The sequence below is a fragment of the Eptatretus burgeri genome, chromosome 17 (assembly GCF_056783735.1).
Source record: "Eptatretus burgeri isolate ZD-2024b chromosome 17, Ebu_testis_v1, whole genome shotgun sequence".
Lineage (NCBI taxonomy): Eukaryota > Metazoa > Chordata > Myxini > Myxiniformes > Myxinidae > Eptatretus > Eptatretus burgeri.
In genome coordinates, this window is record NC_140977.1 from 12520397 (window position 1) to 12535483 (window position 15087).

The 15087-nt window shown below is 41.4% G+C and overlaps 1 protein-coding gene and 1 pseudogene across 1 annotated transcript in view; one reads left to right on the forward strand and one right to left on the reverse strand.

Annotated features, from left to right (window-relative positions):
- LOC147009334 (uncharacterized) overlaps positions 1-15087 on the forward strand; it is a 67240-nt gene that overhangs the window by 38829 nt on the left and 13324 nt on the right. The window contains exons 6-9 of the mRNA XM_085861179.1: positions 2837-3059; positions 6321-6380; positions 6511-6573; positions 6683-6823. Of these exons, the coding sequence (XP_085717305.1) occupies positions 2837-3059; positions 6321-6380; positions 6511-6573; positions 6683-6823 (487 nt within the window). The remainder of the gene's footprint in view (positions 1-2836; positions 3060-6320; positions 6381-6510; positions 6574-6682; positions 6824-15087) is intronic.
- LOC147009335 (uncharacterized) lies at positions 8259-9623 on the reverse strand (annotated as a pseudogene).

Genomic DNA, 15087 nt, shown 5'->3' on the forward strand with positions numbered 1-15087 from the left:
ATATATATATATATCGGGGCGTATTATGTGATACCGGTCGTCTGTCTGTCTGTCTGTCTGTCTGCCCATCCGTCCGTTCCTGTCCGCACTCTAACTCCCAAAGTTTTCAACTTTCACGTTTCATATTTGGTACATAGGTACAGACTGTGGAGACGGTGTGTCGCGACATACTTTCGTCATCTAAAGTGGTTGCCATGGCAACCAGGATGCTGTTTTCCATGTAATAGCACAATTCTCCATATACCTACTTGTTCGGGCATATATTGTGCTCACTTGCGCTCTTGTTACTGATTACAATATACAAATATATATATATATTGCTTAAAATTATTTGGATCAGACTTCACTGCAATGCTTTATAAAAAATATTAATTATTAGACTAGTCTTTTAAAAACGATAAATGTATAAACAGGTGAGCATTGGGTGGCTTTGATACCAACTCTGGTTCCCTTCCCCAGTAGTTCTAGCCTTCCTTCTTCAACTCTTTTAATATCAAGGGTTTGTTGTGCAGTACTTACAATCATTAATCAGTTATTGTGTCTGTACATATGCTCCATCATGCAGATTCAATGACTGATTAATGACTAGCTACTGCACAATAAAACCTGCATATTAAAATAGTTTAAGAATGAAGTCTATCCTGTGGAGGGATAAAACGAATTTTAGACCACCCTGTACATTCTTCACCCCATAAAATAAAAGCCTCCTCGTTTTTTTAGCACCCTTGTGATATCCCTAAGCTTGTCGCACTGTTCTCAACCCCATCCTCATCCATATCCTCCCAATTAAATAATTCGTTTTGACAGATTTGCTTAATGTTGGCACAGGCATGATGGGCCGAATGACCTCTTCCTGCGTCTCATTTCCTTACTCCTTGTTACTGGACGTTGCTTTTACAGTAGGTTTAATATTCTGGGACACATCTAGATATTTATTTTGACTTGCAGAGCTATTTTTAAACTACCCACTGTTTACTCAACTTCTGATCTAAATTCTATTGACTCCAGCCCTGTTGTTGAGACGTAATAAATAAATGCCATTTCTAGTTCAGGAGCCTCGACATTGTGTCCAAAAAAAGAAAACATTCACAGTTTAATGAAGATAGTCGGAAAGCTCTGATTGTCCCATTTTGATTGTCCCAAGAAAATGGCTGCCAAACCACACGACCGATGCTCTCATTAAATTTTTTTTCTGTTGACCCATTTATCCCTCGATAACCTTCAAAATTTTTCATACTTACTGCATGTAGCATTCTACGTACGCAATTATGACATCATAACGGAGGCACCTATGACGTCAAAAAATCAAAAATAATTGGTGGTTGAATTAATTGAGGTGACATGAAAATGCTGTTCAAATTTCGAGTCAATTGGATGAAAATTGACAATTTTAGAAATTTTGGCCATGTTGACCTTTTGGCTGATGTCAAAAATAATTGGTGGCTTAATTTAGTGAGGAGGAGGAGAATATTGGGACCATACTCTGTGTGCAGAGCGTTGGTGCTGCTTAAGCAGTCTCCTTGGCTATTGGGCACAATCCTGGACGGGTCGCCACTCCGACACAGTATACCAGCATGCCAGCACTCATTTTGCCGACCTCGGAAGGATGACAGGCCGAGTTCACCCCACCTGGTATCAATTCAACAGCTGAGCAGGATTTGAACTCAGTACCCTCGGATCCAAAGCCCACCACCCGAACCATTAAGCCAACACCAGGCATAATATAGTGACCTGATATGCAAATCCTCTCCAAATTTTAAGTCAATCAGATGAAAATTGAGAATTTCGGAAATTTGACCTGTGTTGACCTCATGGTGACCTCAAAAAAACAATTGATGGTTGAATTCAGTGACCTGAAATGAAAATGCTGTTCAAATTTCTAGTCAATCGGATGAAAATTGAGGATTTTAGAAATACAGCCTTAGTTGTTGACCTTTGGCCTATATTGACCTTTTGGTCCATGTTGAACTCAAAAATAATTGGCTACTTGAATTCAGTGACCTGAAATAGAAATCCTCTTCAAACTTCAAGTCAATCGGATGAAAATTGAGGATTTTAGAAATCTCACCTAAATTGTTGACCTTGGGCCTATATTGACCTTTTAGTCTCCGTTGACCTCAAAAACAATAGGCTCCTTCCTGATGCCAAACTCTACCAGGTGAAGTTTCATGAAAATTGGTTGAAAATTGTGACCTGTATGCGACAAACAAACAGACAGACAGACAGACAGAACAACAAAATCGACCAACCAATAAACTTGAAAAATCTTCGATTTTGCAACTAACAAACAAACAGACAGACATTAAGGGGTGAAAACATGACCTCCTTCACCTTCGGTGGTGGAGGTAATAGGTATTTGCTCTAACTTTGGTTCATTGGTACATTTTGCCGATGCCGTCCCACGTTGACTTCCTCCGCAGTATCATCATTCCACCAGGTGAGCACCCATTTGTCCCTATTTTTCTGAATATAGATTTGAAATTCGAAATTGTGAGGGAAGACAAACGTGAATAGGTCACACTTTGTAGCCAAAGGACATTTGGGGATTGTAAAACCCGCTGTCAACACCACGAGGTGGCGCTACACGGGCCACATTTACATCGAGAATTGAACCCTCCGTGACCCCCACAGCTCAGCGTGAGGCTGTGGCCACATAGCCGATGTCACCCCGCACACAAAGTTGTATTTGTTCCTCGAGTTTGGAGTTTGTCATTTAAAAAATGTGCCCGTGCATAGAAGACAAACAGACAGACAGACAGATTTTTCTTCCCCCTCTTGCAGGAGCAGTTAGCCTCGAACTGTGGCGAATCTGCGGATTGGAATTGATGAATGAACTCTCTTTCAGGGATTGCTTCAGTGCACTGTCTTCACTCACACGTTGTTGTTGGACTACACTGTACTGTACGTCATGAATCGAGATTTCTCGTGTGAGAAGCGCAGAGAGAACCCTCCGGGATCCACGAGTATCTCGGATGGAAGGAACGTGCTCGGTCCGGAAGGTTCTCACACGGACTGCGGGTCCAGGATCGCTCCACCCGAGGGTCACGAGTCGGGTCACGGTACGTGCTGTTCTCTATTTAAATAAATTATATAATTTCTGTGAGGAATCCCACGATCGTGTCGACGTCCTGAGCCGGTGAAGCGATTCCGTTCGTTGTAATCGGAGTTCGGACGGTGATTTGGATTCTTGAGAGCAGATTCGTTAATCGACGAGTTGTGAGAGAAGTTCCATCGTGTCTCCCTCTCCCCTCGGAATCTACAAAACTACTCCCTCCTTTATCTTTGTTATTATCACCTCGACACCTGAGGAATCCTTCATGATCTTCGGTGCGGAGAGTTTGTTGATTGCGAAATATAATATTTTCAAGTATATTGGTTGGTGTTGTGCGTTTGTTGAGTGGTCGCCAGACTACCCTTAGTCTCAGGTTTTCTGTCTGTTTGTTTGTATGTAATGGACAGCTGTGGAGGCCAGAGGAGTCAACCGATTTTGATGAAACTTGACTGGTAGGTTCATACTAGGATCGAGTTGTATGCTTTTGAGCACTGTTGCTATGGATGTCACCGTTGCCTCGCAACAGGACTTTGAAATTTTTGAAAAAATCCGAAAAATATTTTTATATATATTTTTTTCGAAAATAAAAAATCGGCTTCCGTGCTTTTATGCGCACGATAATCAACCTCTTTGTCAAAAATTTTCAGCCCGATCCGTCAAAAACTGTATGACTAGTATGCAATTATGTAGCGACCACCCATGTCACCAACCGGCTTGTCTGTTGGGTAGTCAATCCAGTCGAAAAAAAAAACAAATTGAAATTTTTTTTTTGAAATTTGTTCTTCCCTTATTATCAGTTTTTCCGTCAATATGTTTGTCTGTCCCTCTGTTCAGTCCAGTGCTCTGTTAATACAATGGCGATTTTGATGAAACTTGGTTGGTAGGTTCATACCATGACCTAGTTCTGTGCAAATGAGAATCGTTGCTATGGACACCACCATTGCCTAGCAACGAAACTTTAAAATTTTTGAAAAATCATAAAAAAATTATTTTTTCGAAAATAAAAAATCGGGCCACGAGCGATTGTGGGCAGTACATTCAGCCATATTGTCAAAAATTTCCAGCCGAATCCTATGAAAACTGTCAGAGAAGATAGACTTTGAATGAACCCTGGTCAAAAACAATAAAAAAACGAAGTTCGTTATATCTCAGAGATGATGAGTCAGATATACATGAAACTGGTATGGTAGGTTCATGGTATGTCCTAGTTATGTGTGAGAAAGAACTGTTGCTATGGACCCCTCCGTTGCCTAGCAACGGCTGAAAAACCACTAAATGTGGGGGTATTTTAACAAAAAAAACAATCTGCAGCATTAACCCTTGAAGCTAGAATCATGCTAGGTTCGTACGGGTCCTTAAACCCCATAAAAGCCCAACATTTCTGAGTTGTACGATTTAAGTACTTAAATGTCCTTAAATTTCAGGAAAATGTTCAAAAGTCAAAAAAAATCAGATTTTCCTGTTATTTGGTGAAGGGTGTTTCATTTTCCTCGCACTAGTATTCTAAACAAGGACAAATGTGTCCAAGAGCCACGTCCTAAAGGTTTTGTCTTCACCAGAAGAAGAAGAAGTGGAAGAAGAAGAAGAAAAAAAACAACAACAACTTCCGATATTTCGTCACATGCCTTGGTTAAGCCAATAGCGAGACCCGTCATAATGTATTTAAGTATTTACGAAATAAAGTGTATTTACGAAATTACAATACATTAAATGGAATAATCTTTAAATAGTAACGTGAACTTTTCGAAACTTTAAGGCAAATGTCCGAATATATTTAAAAGTTCATGATAGACGCTCTCAAAAGGCACCCTTAATGCGAGGATGTGTACAGGTGTTTAGTATTTAAGGAGATCCGGATCCTGTATATAAAAGAGCCGAGTCCTAAAAGGTTTTGTCAGAAGAAGAAGAAGAAGAAGAAGAAGAAGAAGAAGAAGAAGAAGAAGAACAAGAAGAAGAAGAAGAACAACAACAACGCCGAGCTCTCTTAGAGCCACGTTCACGATGCGAGACGTGGCTAAAAATGATATTTTATTGGAATTTCTATTTACCCTCAATTTACCTCTGGAATTTCTAAGATGTGGTCCTTAAAAAGGGGTTATTTTAGCCCTTAAAAGTCCTTAAAAAAGACATCTCAAAATAAGTGGAAACCCTGTCATGAATTTTCTTGTGCTTAATCCTCAGGTCATTCCCCATCAAACGGGCCCATCGCGTCAGGTTCTATTGGGTAGGCGACTACCCATGTCTGCCTACCGGCTTGTCTGTCTGTCTGTCTATCTCTTACAGGTCACAATTTTAAACCGACCTTCACGAAACTTCACCACATCGTGGAGTTGATCATAGGCAAGAAGCTTCTTGATTTTGATGTCAAAAGGTCAACGTAGCCCGAAGGTTGACAACTTCCATAAATTTTTATCCGATTGACTTGAAATTTGAAGAGGATTTGCATCTCCTGGAACTGAATTCAACCACCAATTATTTTTAAGGTCAAATTTGTTTTCGGGATCGCACAAGTATCGTGCGTGCTCTGCGTGGCGTCTTTCCTTTTAGTTCACCTGGAACGCAGCTCCGTGGAGCTTGTGGGATGGCACGTCGTCCGTCTGTCCGTCGGTCCGTCCACAAATCCTTGCAACCTCTTCTCTGAAACTACACATACAATTTGAACGAAACTTTACCACAACATTCATCACTGTGTATGTACCAAAGTTTGTTCATGCAATTAAAAAGATCAGGGTCTGAGGGGGTCAACGAAGGGAGTTTACAGAGGGGTTGACCCCCTAAAAAGGTATTTTCTTTCTTCTCAGAAATGACACAAACAATTCCAATGAAACTTGACCACGACCTTCATCACCCGTGATGTCCCAAAGTTTCTTCACGGCATTAAAAACAATCCATAGGTATTTACTTTCTTCTCCGTTACATATTTTGTGGGTCATCTCTTCCTACCACTAGTTCCCTGGTTATCTTATCCAGCCACTACCAGGTGAGCACCCAGGGGTGTTGCTCCTATGTCTTTCTTTGCAATCATTGGGGCTGTGTTTGTTTCTGTTTTGTTTTCCTGTGTAGTTTCTGTAATTTGCACCTATTTTTGGAAGTTTGTTGCTGAATGGATTTCACGATTCTAAGATCACCTGTGATTATGTGTTTATGATGCGAATCTCTAAATACGGAATGTTGACCATTATAATGATGTGTTATTTAACCATTCCTCTGTATTATTTAATTACTAAGGAAATTGAAACGGAAGGTTCTGATGTCTTGTGTAACGCAGACCCACCTTTACGGTCTGGAGACTGTAGCACTGACGGAGAGACAACAACAGAGGCTGCAGGTTTGTAAGAACAACTGGGTCAGGAGGATTGCGGGAGTGAAAAAGGTGGATTGGCCTCGACTATGTATAAAAAAATAAGAAAAAAGGTTATTTAAAGTTGAGTTTGAATGTGATGTTTTTTTATTTTCAGATATTATTGTGAAAGTAAAGGTGGAGTCCGAGTTCATTGATGATTCTTCCTCGCTTGTCAAAGGTCTGAACAGCAACAATAATAATATAAGTAATAATCTTCGAGTGATGGTTCTAATAACATACAGTAAATGTCTTCCCGGGTAAGAAACAACTTCTCAAATGGTTTTCAGGTGAAGCTCATCCGGGGACGATGGAATCTTTCCAAAGTTATTTTCAGACATCCCAAGATGCTTTGAGCAATGATCATGTAAAGGAGGAACCATGTGGTTCTCCTCTCAAGGAGTCCAGTAAAGCTGCCCAGCCGCTCCAAAGTAAGCTACACATCGTTTACTTGTTTTTTTTGTTCTCTTCACTGAAAAAATGATTTTTATCCAAACTCTGCGGAAAACAAAATATCCGATTAAATATGTCAACCAAGTGGCCTTGTTTATCTACACTGGACAGGGTTATTAGTTGCTTCTAAAATAAACAGAAATCTTTCTTTACTTTGTATTTCTGGCTTTTTACACAGGATTGATCAGACACGTAAAGGCAACGTTTGAAAAGTCTCTGTTTCATCTTTACAGAGTTTGGAAATAGTTTTGAAAGAAACACCACATCAAGTCAGATTACTGGGACTTGACAGGTGTGAAAGACAAGTTTGTGATGATGTAAACGTGTGAAATGAGAGGTGTATTCAAGATCATTGCATCACGCTGCACAAATCGCTTGCAGGCCATTAAAAAGCCCGTGATTGAGTTCTGCAATATTGCCCTCGCCGACACTATCTCCGAATGACTTACAGTACTGTGGAATTATGTCTTGCCGCTCAGTTTTGTATCGATCTCAAAAGCTCTACTATCTGAGGCTTCCTTTACCGCAATGTGTTAAGCCTGGAGCATTTCCTTTAACATCTGAGATCAGGTTTTGCTGGGTGGGAAGTGAAAATCCACACTATTTCTTGGATTGTGTCCCTTGTTTGTAATCTTGTGGTCATTGTGTTAATTTTGAATCATTGGTCACCACTCTCTGAGGAAAGCTTGAGTTGTTATCACTCCATTCAAGTTCAATCTCATCTCATCATCTCTCCTATTGGACACCAGCTTGCACGATTACAGCATTCTTTCCAATTTTATTCCTGGATCCGGGTTGCTCCTTGTGTGTTTCTGGTTCATGAGTTCCTCCTTCCAGCTCAACAAAGCCAAGTTACCCGGACCAGATACTTTGTGTTTTCTGTTTTATTTTCATCCCGTGTTGTTGGTCTTGTTTTCGTCCAATTTTCTGTGCCAAACTGTACCTTGTTGTGTTAAATTGTCAAATTTGTGTTCCTGGTAAAGTCTGTCCAACTCATGTACGATTGTTGCTTCTGTCTCCGTTTTTGACCGCACATACTTCATTTTCACTCCTCCACTGCCAGGTATTGTTACTTGTTGATCCATCAGCTTAATCCTCTTCCCCTTGCCGAAAAAACAAGCAACAAAAACATTTTGTTCACTCCAAAAAAAAAACAACAGAAAAAACCTGGTAGGTCTCTGTTTTATCTCGTGAAAGCCACCCACATGTGGAGGTATCAGCCAATAACAACAACTTTCACACGCACACACTTGCACACATATACAGTACGTGTACACACACATGTATAAAGACTACATATATATATATATATATATATATATATATATATATATATATATATATATATATATATATATATATATATATCTATATCAGGCATTTTTAAGGACATTTTCTCTGCTAGAGCGGGGGTTAACCTTGTGGGCCCCATGACGATCTTCTCCACTTTGCCCTATTTTCTGCATCTCACTTTGTTAACTGCCTTACCCGCATTTCTTCTTCCACCACCTTTAGCCAAGTCTTTCTTGGTCTTCCCCATCCTCGACTTCCTTCCACATTCATTTCCAGCACTCCTCTCACCCAGTCACTTTCATCCTTCCTCAACACATGACCCAACCATCTCAACCTGTTTCTCTTCACAATCTCCATCACAGACTCTATTCCCATCATCTTCCACAATTCATCATTTGTCTTCCTCTCTCTCAATGATATTCCACACATCCACTGAACAATTTGCATTTCCACAATTTCCAGCCTTCGTTGCTGCTCTACGTTGATTACCCACGTTTCGCTGCCATAAATCATAGCACGTCTTACATTGTGGCATATACCTTTCCCTTCAACTTCAACGATACTCCCCTCCTCGTCAACACGCTGCTCAGTTCCCGAAACTTCTTCCATGCACATCTCACTCCAGAAAGTCGCCGAGTCTGATCCACCTTCTCCATTCAGCATGTCTCCGAGGTAGCAAAATGTTTTTACACCTTCCAACTTCCTGCCGTTTGCAAGATCCAACTCAACATTTCCTCCATCTGCAATTCCCTCGATGAACACCTTGCACTTGAATGTAGCTACCACACTGGTTAATGACCCTCTCACACCACTACATTTTCGATGAACCCACTCAGCATACATTGTACAATGAATGGCATTCACTCTGACACCCTTCCTGCACACAGCACACGGCCACTTCCCAGTCCTTTCCACCTCACCACATGTTTTACCACTCACTATCACCTTCATCTTTCTGATATTCACCTTCATACATTCCTTCCACTTATTCATCTTCTCCTTCAGTCCATCCTTACTCTCCGCAATCAACAGCAAATCGTCTGCATACAACAAATCTCACGGTAAGCCCTCCGTTACGCTCCAAGCCAGCACCTCCATTGCAACTACAAATAGCAGTGGACTTTGTACCGACCACTGATGCATTTTCACCTTCACCTCAAACTTACCACTGTTCCCATCCTTCGTCCTTACGGCTGTGCACGCTCTCTCATACATTGCCATCACTACTCTGATCAAGCATTCCTCCAATCCTAACTTCCTCAATGCTCATGCCACTACTTTGTGTGGAACCTTATTGAATGCTTTCTCCAAATCAACAAACCCAAGAAACAACTTCTTCCTCTTCTCCATGTACTTCTTCTGCAACTGCCTTGCAATAAAAATCGCATCTGTCGTTCCTCTTCCTGGCATAAATCCAAACAGCATTTCATCAATTTTCACTCTCTTCCTTATCCTCTTCTCCAACACCCTTTCCAATACGTTCATTCCATGCTCCAGTAACTTATCACTCCATACTCATTTATCGGGAACGCTCTATACTCTATACATATATATTCATTAATTTCGGTTTATTGGATATTCGTAAATGTATAGAAGTATTAATCATATAAAATTACATTAATATGTATATTATGCATCAAAATAAATGCAACTTAGCCAGAAATAAGGAAACATTTCAGATGACAATGTAATGTATTTCATGAAGAAGCATTGGAAAAAATAAAAATACGAAACAGAAGAGGGCATGGACATTTAAGGATACATTATTGTGAGTCATCATGTCTATTATACAGGGTGGTGCAGAGCCGACTGACACATTTCAGACCGCTCTCCTGTCCGGGGGGTGGGGTTTAGGGGGTGTGGTTGCACGCCAAGCAAGAGAGGATTTGATTCCATTTTAATTTTTGTTTTTCTTGTTTTTTTTTTCAGGCACAATGGAGAGGTGGAGTGTAGCGCACAGAATTGCAGGCGTTCGTTTTTATTCCGAAACGAAGTCCATCATTCAGACACACCGTCGTTTGCGGCAGCAGTTTAATATTCCGAGGCATCGCCCAATTCCATCACGCAACGCAATTTTGGCCTGGGTACGCAAGTTTGAAGATACTGGCAGTGTGACAGACATAGCTCATGGTGCTCCAAGAACTGTGCGTACTGAAGAAAATGTTCAAAGAGTGAAGGAATCTTTTCAGCAAAGTCCACGTCGCTCTGCTCGGCAACAAGCACGCATCCTAGGCATATCCAGGAGGAGTTTGGGACGAATCTTGCAGGATATCAAGTTTCACCCCAACAAGATGCAGATAGTCCAGAAGCTTTTTTCCTCCTGAAAAGGTGTCTCGAGTGGAATGTTGTAACACGAAGCTCAGAATCATCAATGGAGACCCTGATGTTTTGAACCTTGATTTAATGAGCGACGAAGTGCATTTTCATGTAACAGGTTTTGTGAATCAACAAAATATGCACTATTGGACACCATTGGATCCTTGAGAATTGCTCGAGCAACCACTGCATTCGCCTAAAGTGACAGTATGGTGTGCGGTGGGAACTTTTGGAGTTGTGGGACCATTTTTCTTTGAAAATGATAATGAGGAAGCCATTACAGTTAATTCTGAGCGGTACGTAGCGCTGCTGCAAAACTTCTTGCTTCTGCAGTTGGAAGCACTTGGTGTTGATCCCAACAACCTCTACTTCCAACAAGATGAAGCCACAGCACACACTGCCGGACACAGTGTGGACGTGGTCCGCAATGTCTTCCATCAGGTTATTTCACATTTTGGAGCCATCCCCTGGTCAGCACATTCCCCTGACCTCACGGTCCCAGACTTCTTCTTATGGGGATATCTCAAAGAATGTGTACACAGGAATCATCCACACACAACACCGGAGCTGAAATGTGAAATTCAAGCTGAAATTGCTATCATCAATCAAAATCAAAATCTGTTGTGCCGAGTTTTTGATAATTTTGTAGAGCGTCTAAGACAATGCACTGCAACTGGTGGAGGCCACCTTCCTGATGTTATCTACCATATATAATAAAATTGCAAGCTTTGAACATTAACCTCATGTGTTTCATTTCCTCCCTCTCTTGCTGTTGAAAAAAAATGATCGCATATCCAAATGTGTCAGTCGGCTCTGCACCACCCTGTACTACATTCAAATCTTGGAATTGAGCATGGCAGTCATGGTTAGAATCATCGATTGTTTATATCTTTGTGTTCTACAGAATTAGTATGTCCAAAGATTTAGCATTTCTGAATTGGATGGAAGAATGGGATTCAGACTGGCGGGTGGGGGGATGATGTCACGCTGGCGTTTAGACCTTAAATAGACTGTTTCCAAAGTGAAGCAGGAGCTCATCTCTCCGTTCACTGAGAGAAGGGATGTCGTACTAATAAAGTTGCTGTTTGTATGGCAGGATGTGTGGATATGCGATGCAATGGAGGGAATGCTTCTGGACACGCTGTAAGTCATCTTTCTGAGCAGTGGTCAGAGTATATCCCCAGACAGGTGATCCAAATTCGAGTAGTGGGCAAATGTATACAGTACTTTATAGATGGTAACCAAATTGCCAACACTCGCTCCAGTTTTCGTAAGGACACTTACTATGTACGACCAACGAGCAGCACGAAATACAGTACCATGAGTTGAACCAGGCTATTCCACTTTAGGTCTGCTTATATTACGTTCCCAAGAAGTAACGACGAGATAACCCTCTCCACACGGATATTATCAACACACAACTGCACTCCCAGAGGGGGATTCTTCAAAAATTGTATCTGCACAACTTTACATTTTTCTGGCTTAGGTCTGAAATCATTGATCCGACACCATTCACTTGGTGCATCATCATGCACTTGCATTCAGCTCTGCTGAAACTTGGGAATCAATTCCAACAAGCTCAAGTCATCCACATATTTCCATCGATACTGTCGAGACAATGCTGCGTTGTTGACCATCACAAGAAATGTGATGAGGTCCAACTTCATCCTTTGTGAAACTGTACATGTGAGATTAAACAAGTTCAACATTTTCTCTTGATAATAAACAGTTTGAGAGGAAACTACAGACTGTCGGCAGATTGGAGGCATCTACGCCGAGCCGGATAAACTTTTAAACGGCCTTGGTCTGATTAATAAAGTCAAATGCCTTTGTAAAATCGACCGTACATAGATTCACATATCAACCTTGCTTGTCAATATAACGATAGATGGCATCGAGCAGGCTCACGAGATAATGATTGATGCAGCTCCCTCTCATGTTGGCATATTGGGAATGGTCTATGCGGGGTCTGAGATCTGCCATTAGCCAGTCAGAAAGAAAGCTCTCAAACACCCTTGCAAAAACGGAAGTAACAGATATTGGTTGAAGCTGATTGTATTAATTTACCTTTGCAACCTTTGGTATGGCACAGACAGAGGCATTCCTCCATTTCTCGGGAAAACAACCGATCTGTAAGCATTTATTGAAAATCCTGGCAAAAGGTTTAGACACTTCCAAAGTGAACTCTTCAATAAGACGAGTGGGGATATCAGTCGGATGTCTCGCTTTTGACGCATTGTGTTTAAGACAAGCATACACTTTGTGTTCTTGAATCATTGGTGGAGGTGATATGCAGGTGGGAAGTGGGAAGATATGCAGGTAAAACTGACATGACCAAAGGAGATAATTCAGTGCAAATTCCTCACAAAATAAGAATTCAGTTCATTGACTACTTTAAGAGATGTCTTATTGTTAAAGAACTTTAAGGATTGCTTTTTAGCGCCAACTAAGTTCCGTATCGGTCGGTGCCATTTTACTGGCTCAGATTGTTTCAGACATTCAATTTTATTTTATAGTAAGTGGACTTTGGATGTTTAATGACCTGTTGAACCTTGTTTTGAAGTTGCCGATACAAATCAATTCTGCCATGCTTATAGGCGGCATTGCATTTCACTATGGAGCATCGTATTTCATTGTTAAGCCTTTGTCTTTAGTTTTGCACTTCACGGTGATCTTGGGAAAATGTTGCTTACATTGCCGCATGATAATATTGTGAAAAATGTTAACTATTTCATTTGGATCGTCAAGAGTTTCTAGCTCTTTCCATTGATGCTGGGTAACCCACTGACCGAATGCTCACTCGGAGGAGTCACGAAAAGGTTGCAGAGCAAACATTGTCGATTCCACGGGTGGAATTGACTCATTAGGGGGAGACAACAATAACTCGGTGGTCCCCATTAGTGATAGGAGCACAAACGAGTGGCTCACAAAAATGACTCGGAATGTTTGTAGAAATATTGTCCAATAATGCATTGCCTCGAGTCGGTTGGTTGACTGTCCGTGTCATGAGCGTTTCTTGTTCAATCGCATCAGTATAAAGATCGTTAAAATCACCCATGATGAAGACAGCAGCATTGTCCGTAGTATTTATCAGAAATCAACCATCTGTATGATATTATCAATAATATGCTGTTCATAAAGGGAACGAAGGGGTATATAAACAACACGAGCATAAATCATTGTTTTTCGGAGTACATTCACTGCTGACATCAATTTGACTCGCATGATTTCAAGATTGTTGGGTGCATAGTTCTCAAACACTGATGTGGAATTAATGTCAGCATGAACATATTGCACAACTCCTTCACCTTTACGTTCAATTTGGTCAGAATGGTGTCGGCTATATTTTGGCAAATCTTAACGACGCTGGTTTATTAAACGTGAACTAGGTTTTAGTAACTGTGATTTAAATTAACATCGTTGTATTGTGTAGTTCATGTTGCTTCAAAGTCATCAAAGTTATAACAAAGCAATCGAGCATTAACGAAAAAATAATCGAAGGCAAAAGAAGGGGGTTCATTCACCATGTTGTGTGTGTACATATTGTAAAGACCTTCTCATAGGAGACCGAGTTTGTCGTCGTCGAAGGTATGGTTGGTTCGCCGACTGGTTTATGACGTGGGCTACTTTTACCGAGTCAGCCTCCACAACGTCTACGAATCTCCTGGAACCACGAGGTCCCCTCCATCAGAGAAAGACTTGTGTCTCAGAGAACTCGATTTGTGGATGTTGCTGCAGAGGTTTCGGCTCATCTCCCCAATCCAGTAAAGTGCAGTGCATTAAGCAAGCGGTACAAACCCCAGCACATGACAAAGGGATCACAATGGAAGTCAAACAGCCTTTTCACTGAAAATGCAGCAACGCAGATTCGCTGTCTTTACTTCCGGTGGCAGAAGCAGCCGCAAAGCGTCGAGATGAAAAGCTGGATTCTGTCGGGCACGAGGATTCGGGCCTATCCACTTGGGGTAAATTCCTGTGATCGTCGAGTGTGCTTCCCCTCCTTCAATGCCAGACTATGTTTCTCCTGTATTCCTGTCCACCGACAAGGCTTTCATCCACAGCTTGATTGAGTACTGCTGTCCCCTCTGGCTTGGCTCCCCTGCCTCACATCTTTCTCAGCTTGACATAGTGGAAACCGAGGCCTTTAAGATTGTTGGAATTTCCCGCGATGAAGCCGAGTGTATAAGCCGATCAATTCGCCATCACAAACAGGTCGATGATCTCTCTGTCTTATACCGCCTCCTTTCTGGTCTTGCACCGTCTACTCTTTCTGTGATTTGCCCCCCAAGTTTTTGTAGAGCACACACGGTCCACCATCAACCCCCTTCTGGTGAAACTACCTAAATCCAGGATCACTGCTCACCTCCACTCATTGTACACTGCTCCTTTCCAATGCCATATCCAGGTGATGCTTAACATCATTGCCGGGCGCTGAAGGGAGTACTCAGTTTTCACTCCATTTGTTGGGTAGTCGATATCGTCTACCCTTATTATCAGTATTTCCGTCGATATGTTTGTCTGTCTGTCTGTCTGTATGTATGTCTGTTCGGTCCAGTGCTCCGTTAATACAATGGCGATTTCGATGAAACTTGGTGGGTTATTGTTGGGATTTGTTATTTTTTTATTTCTTGAT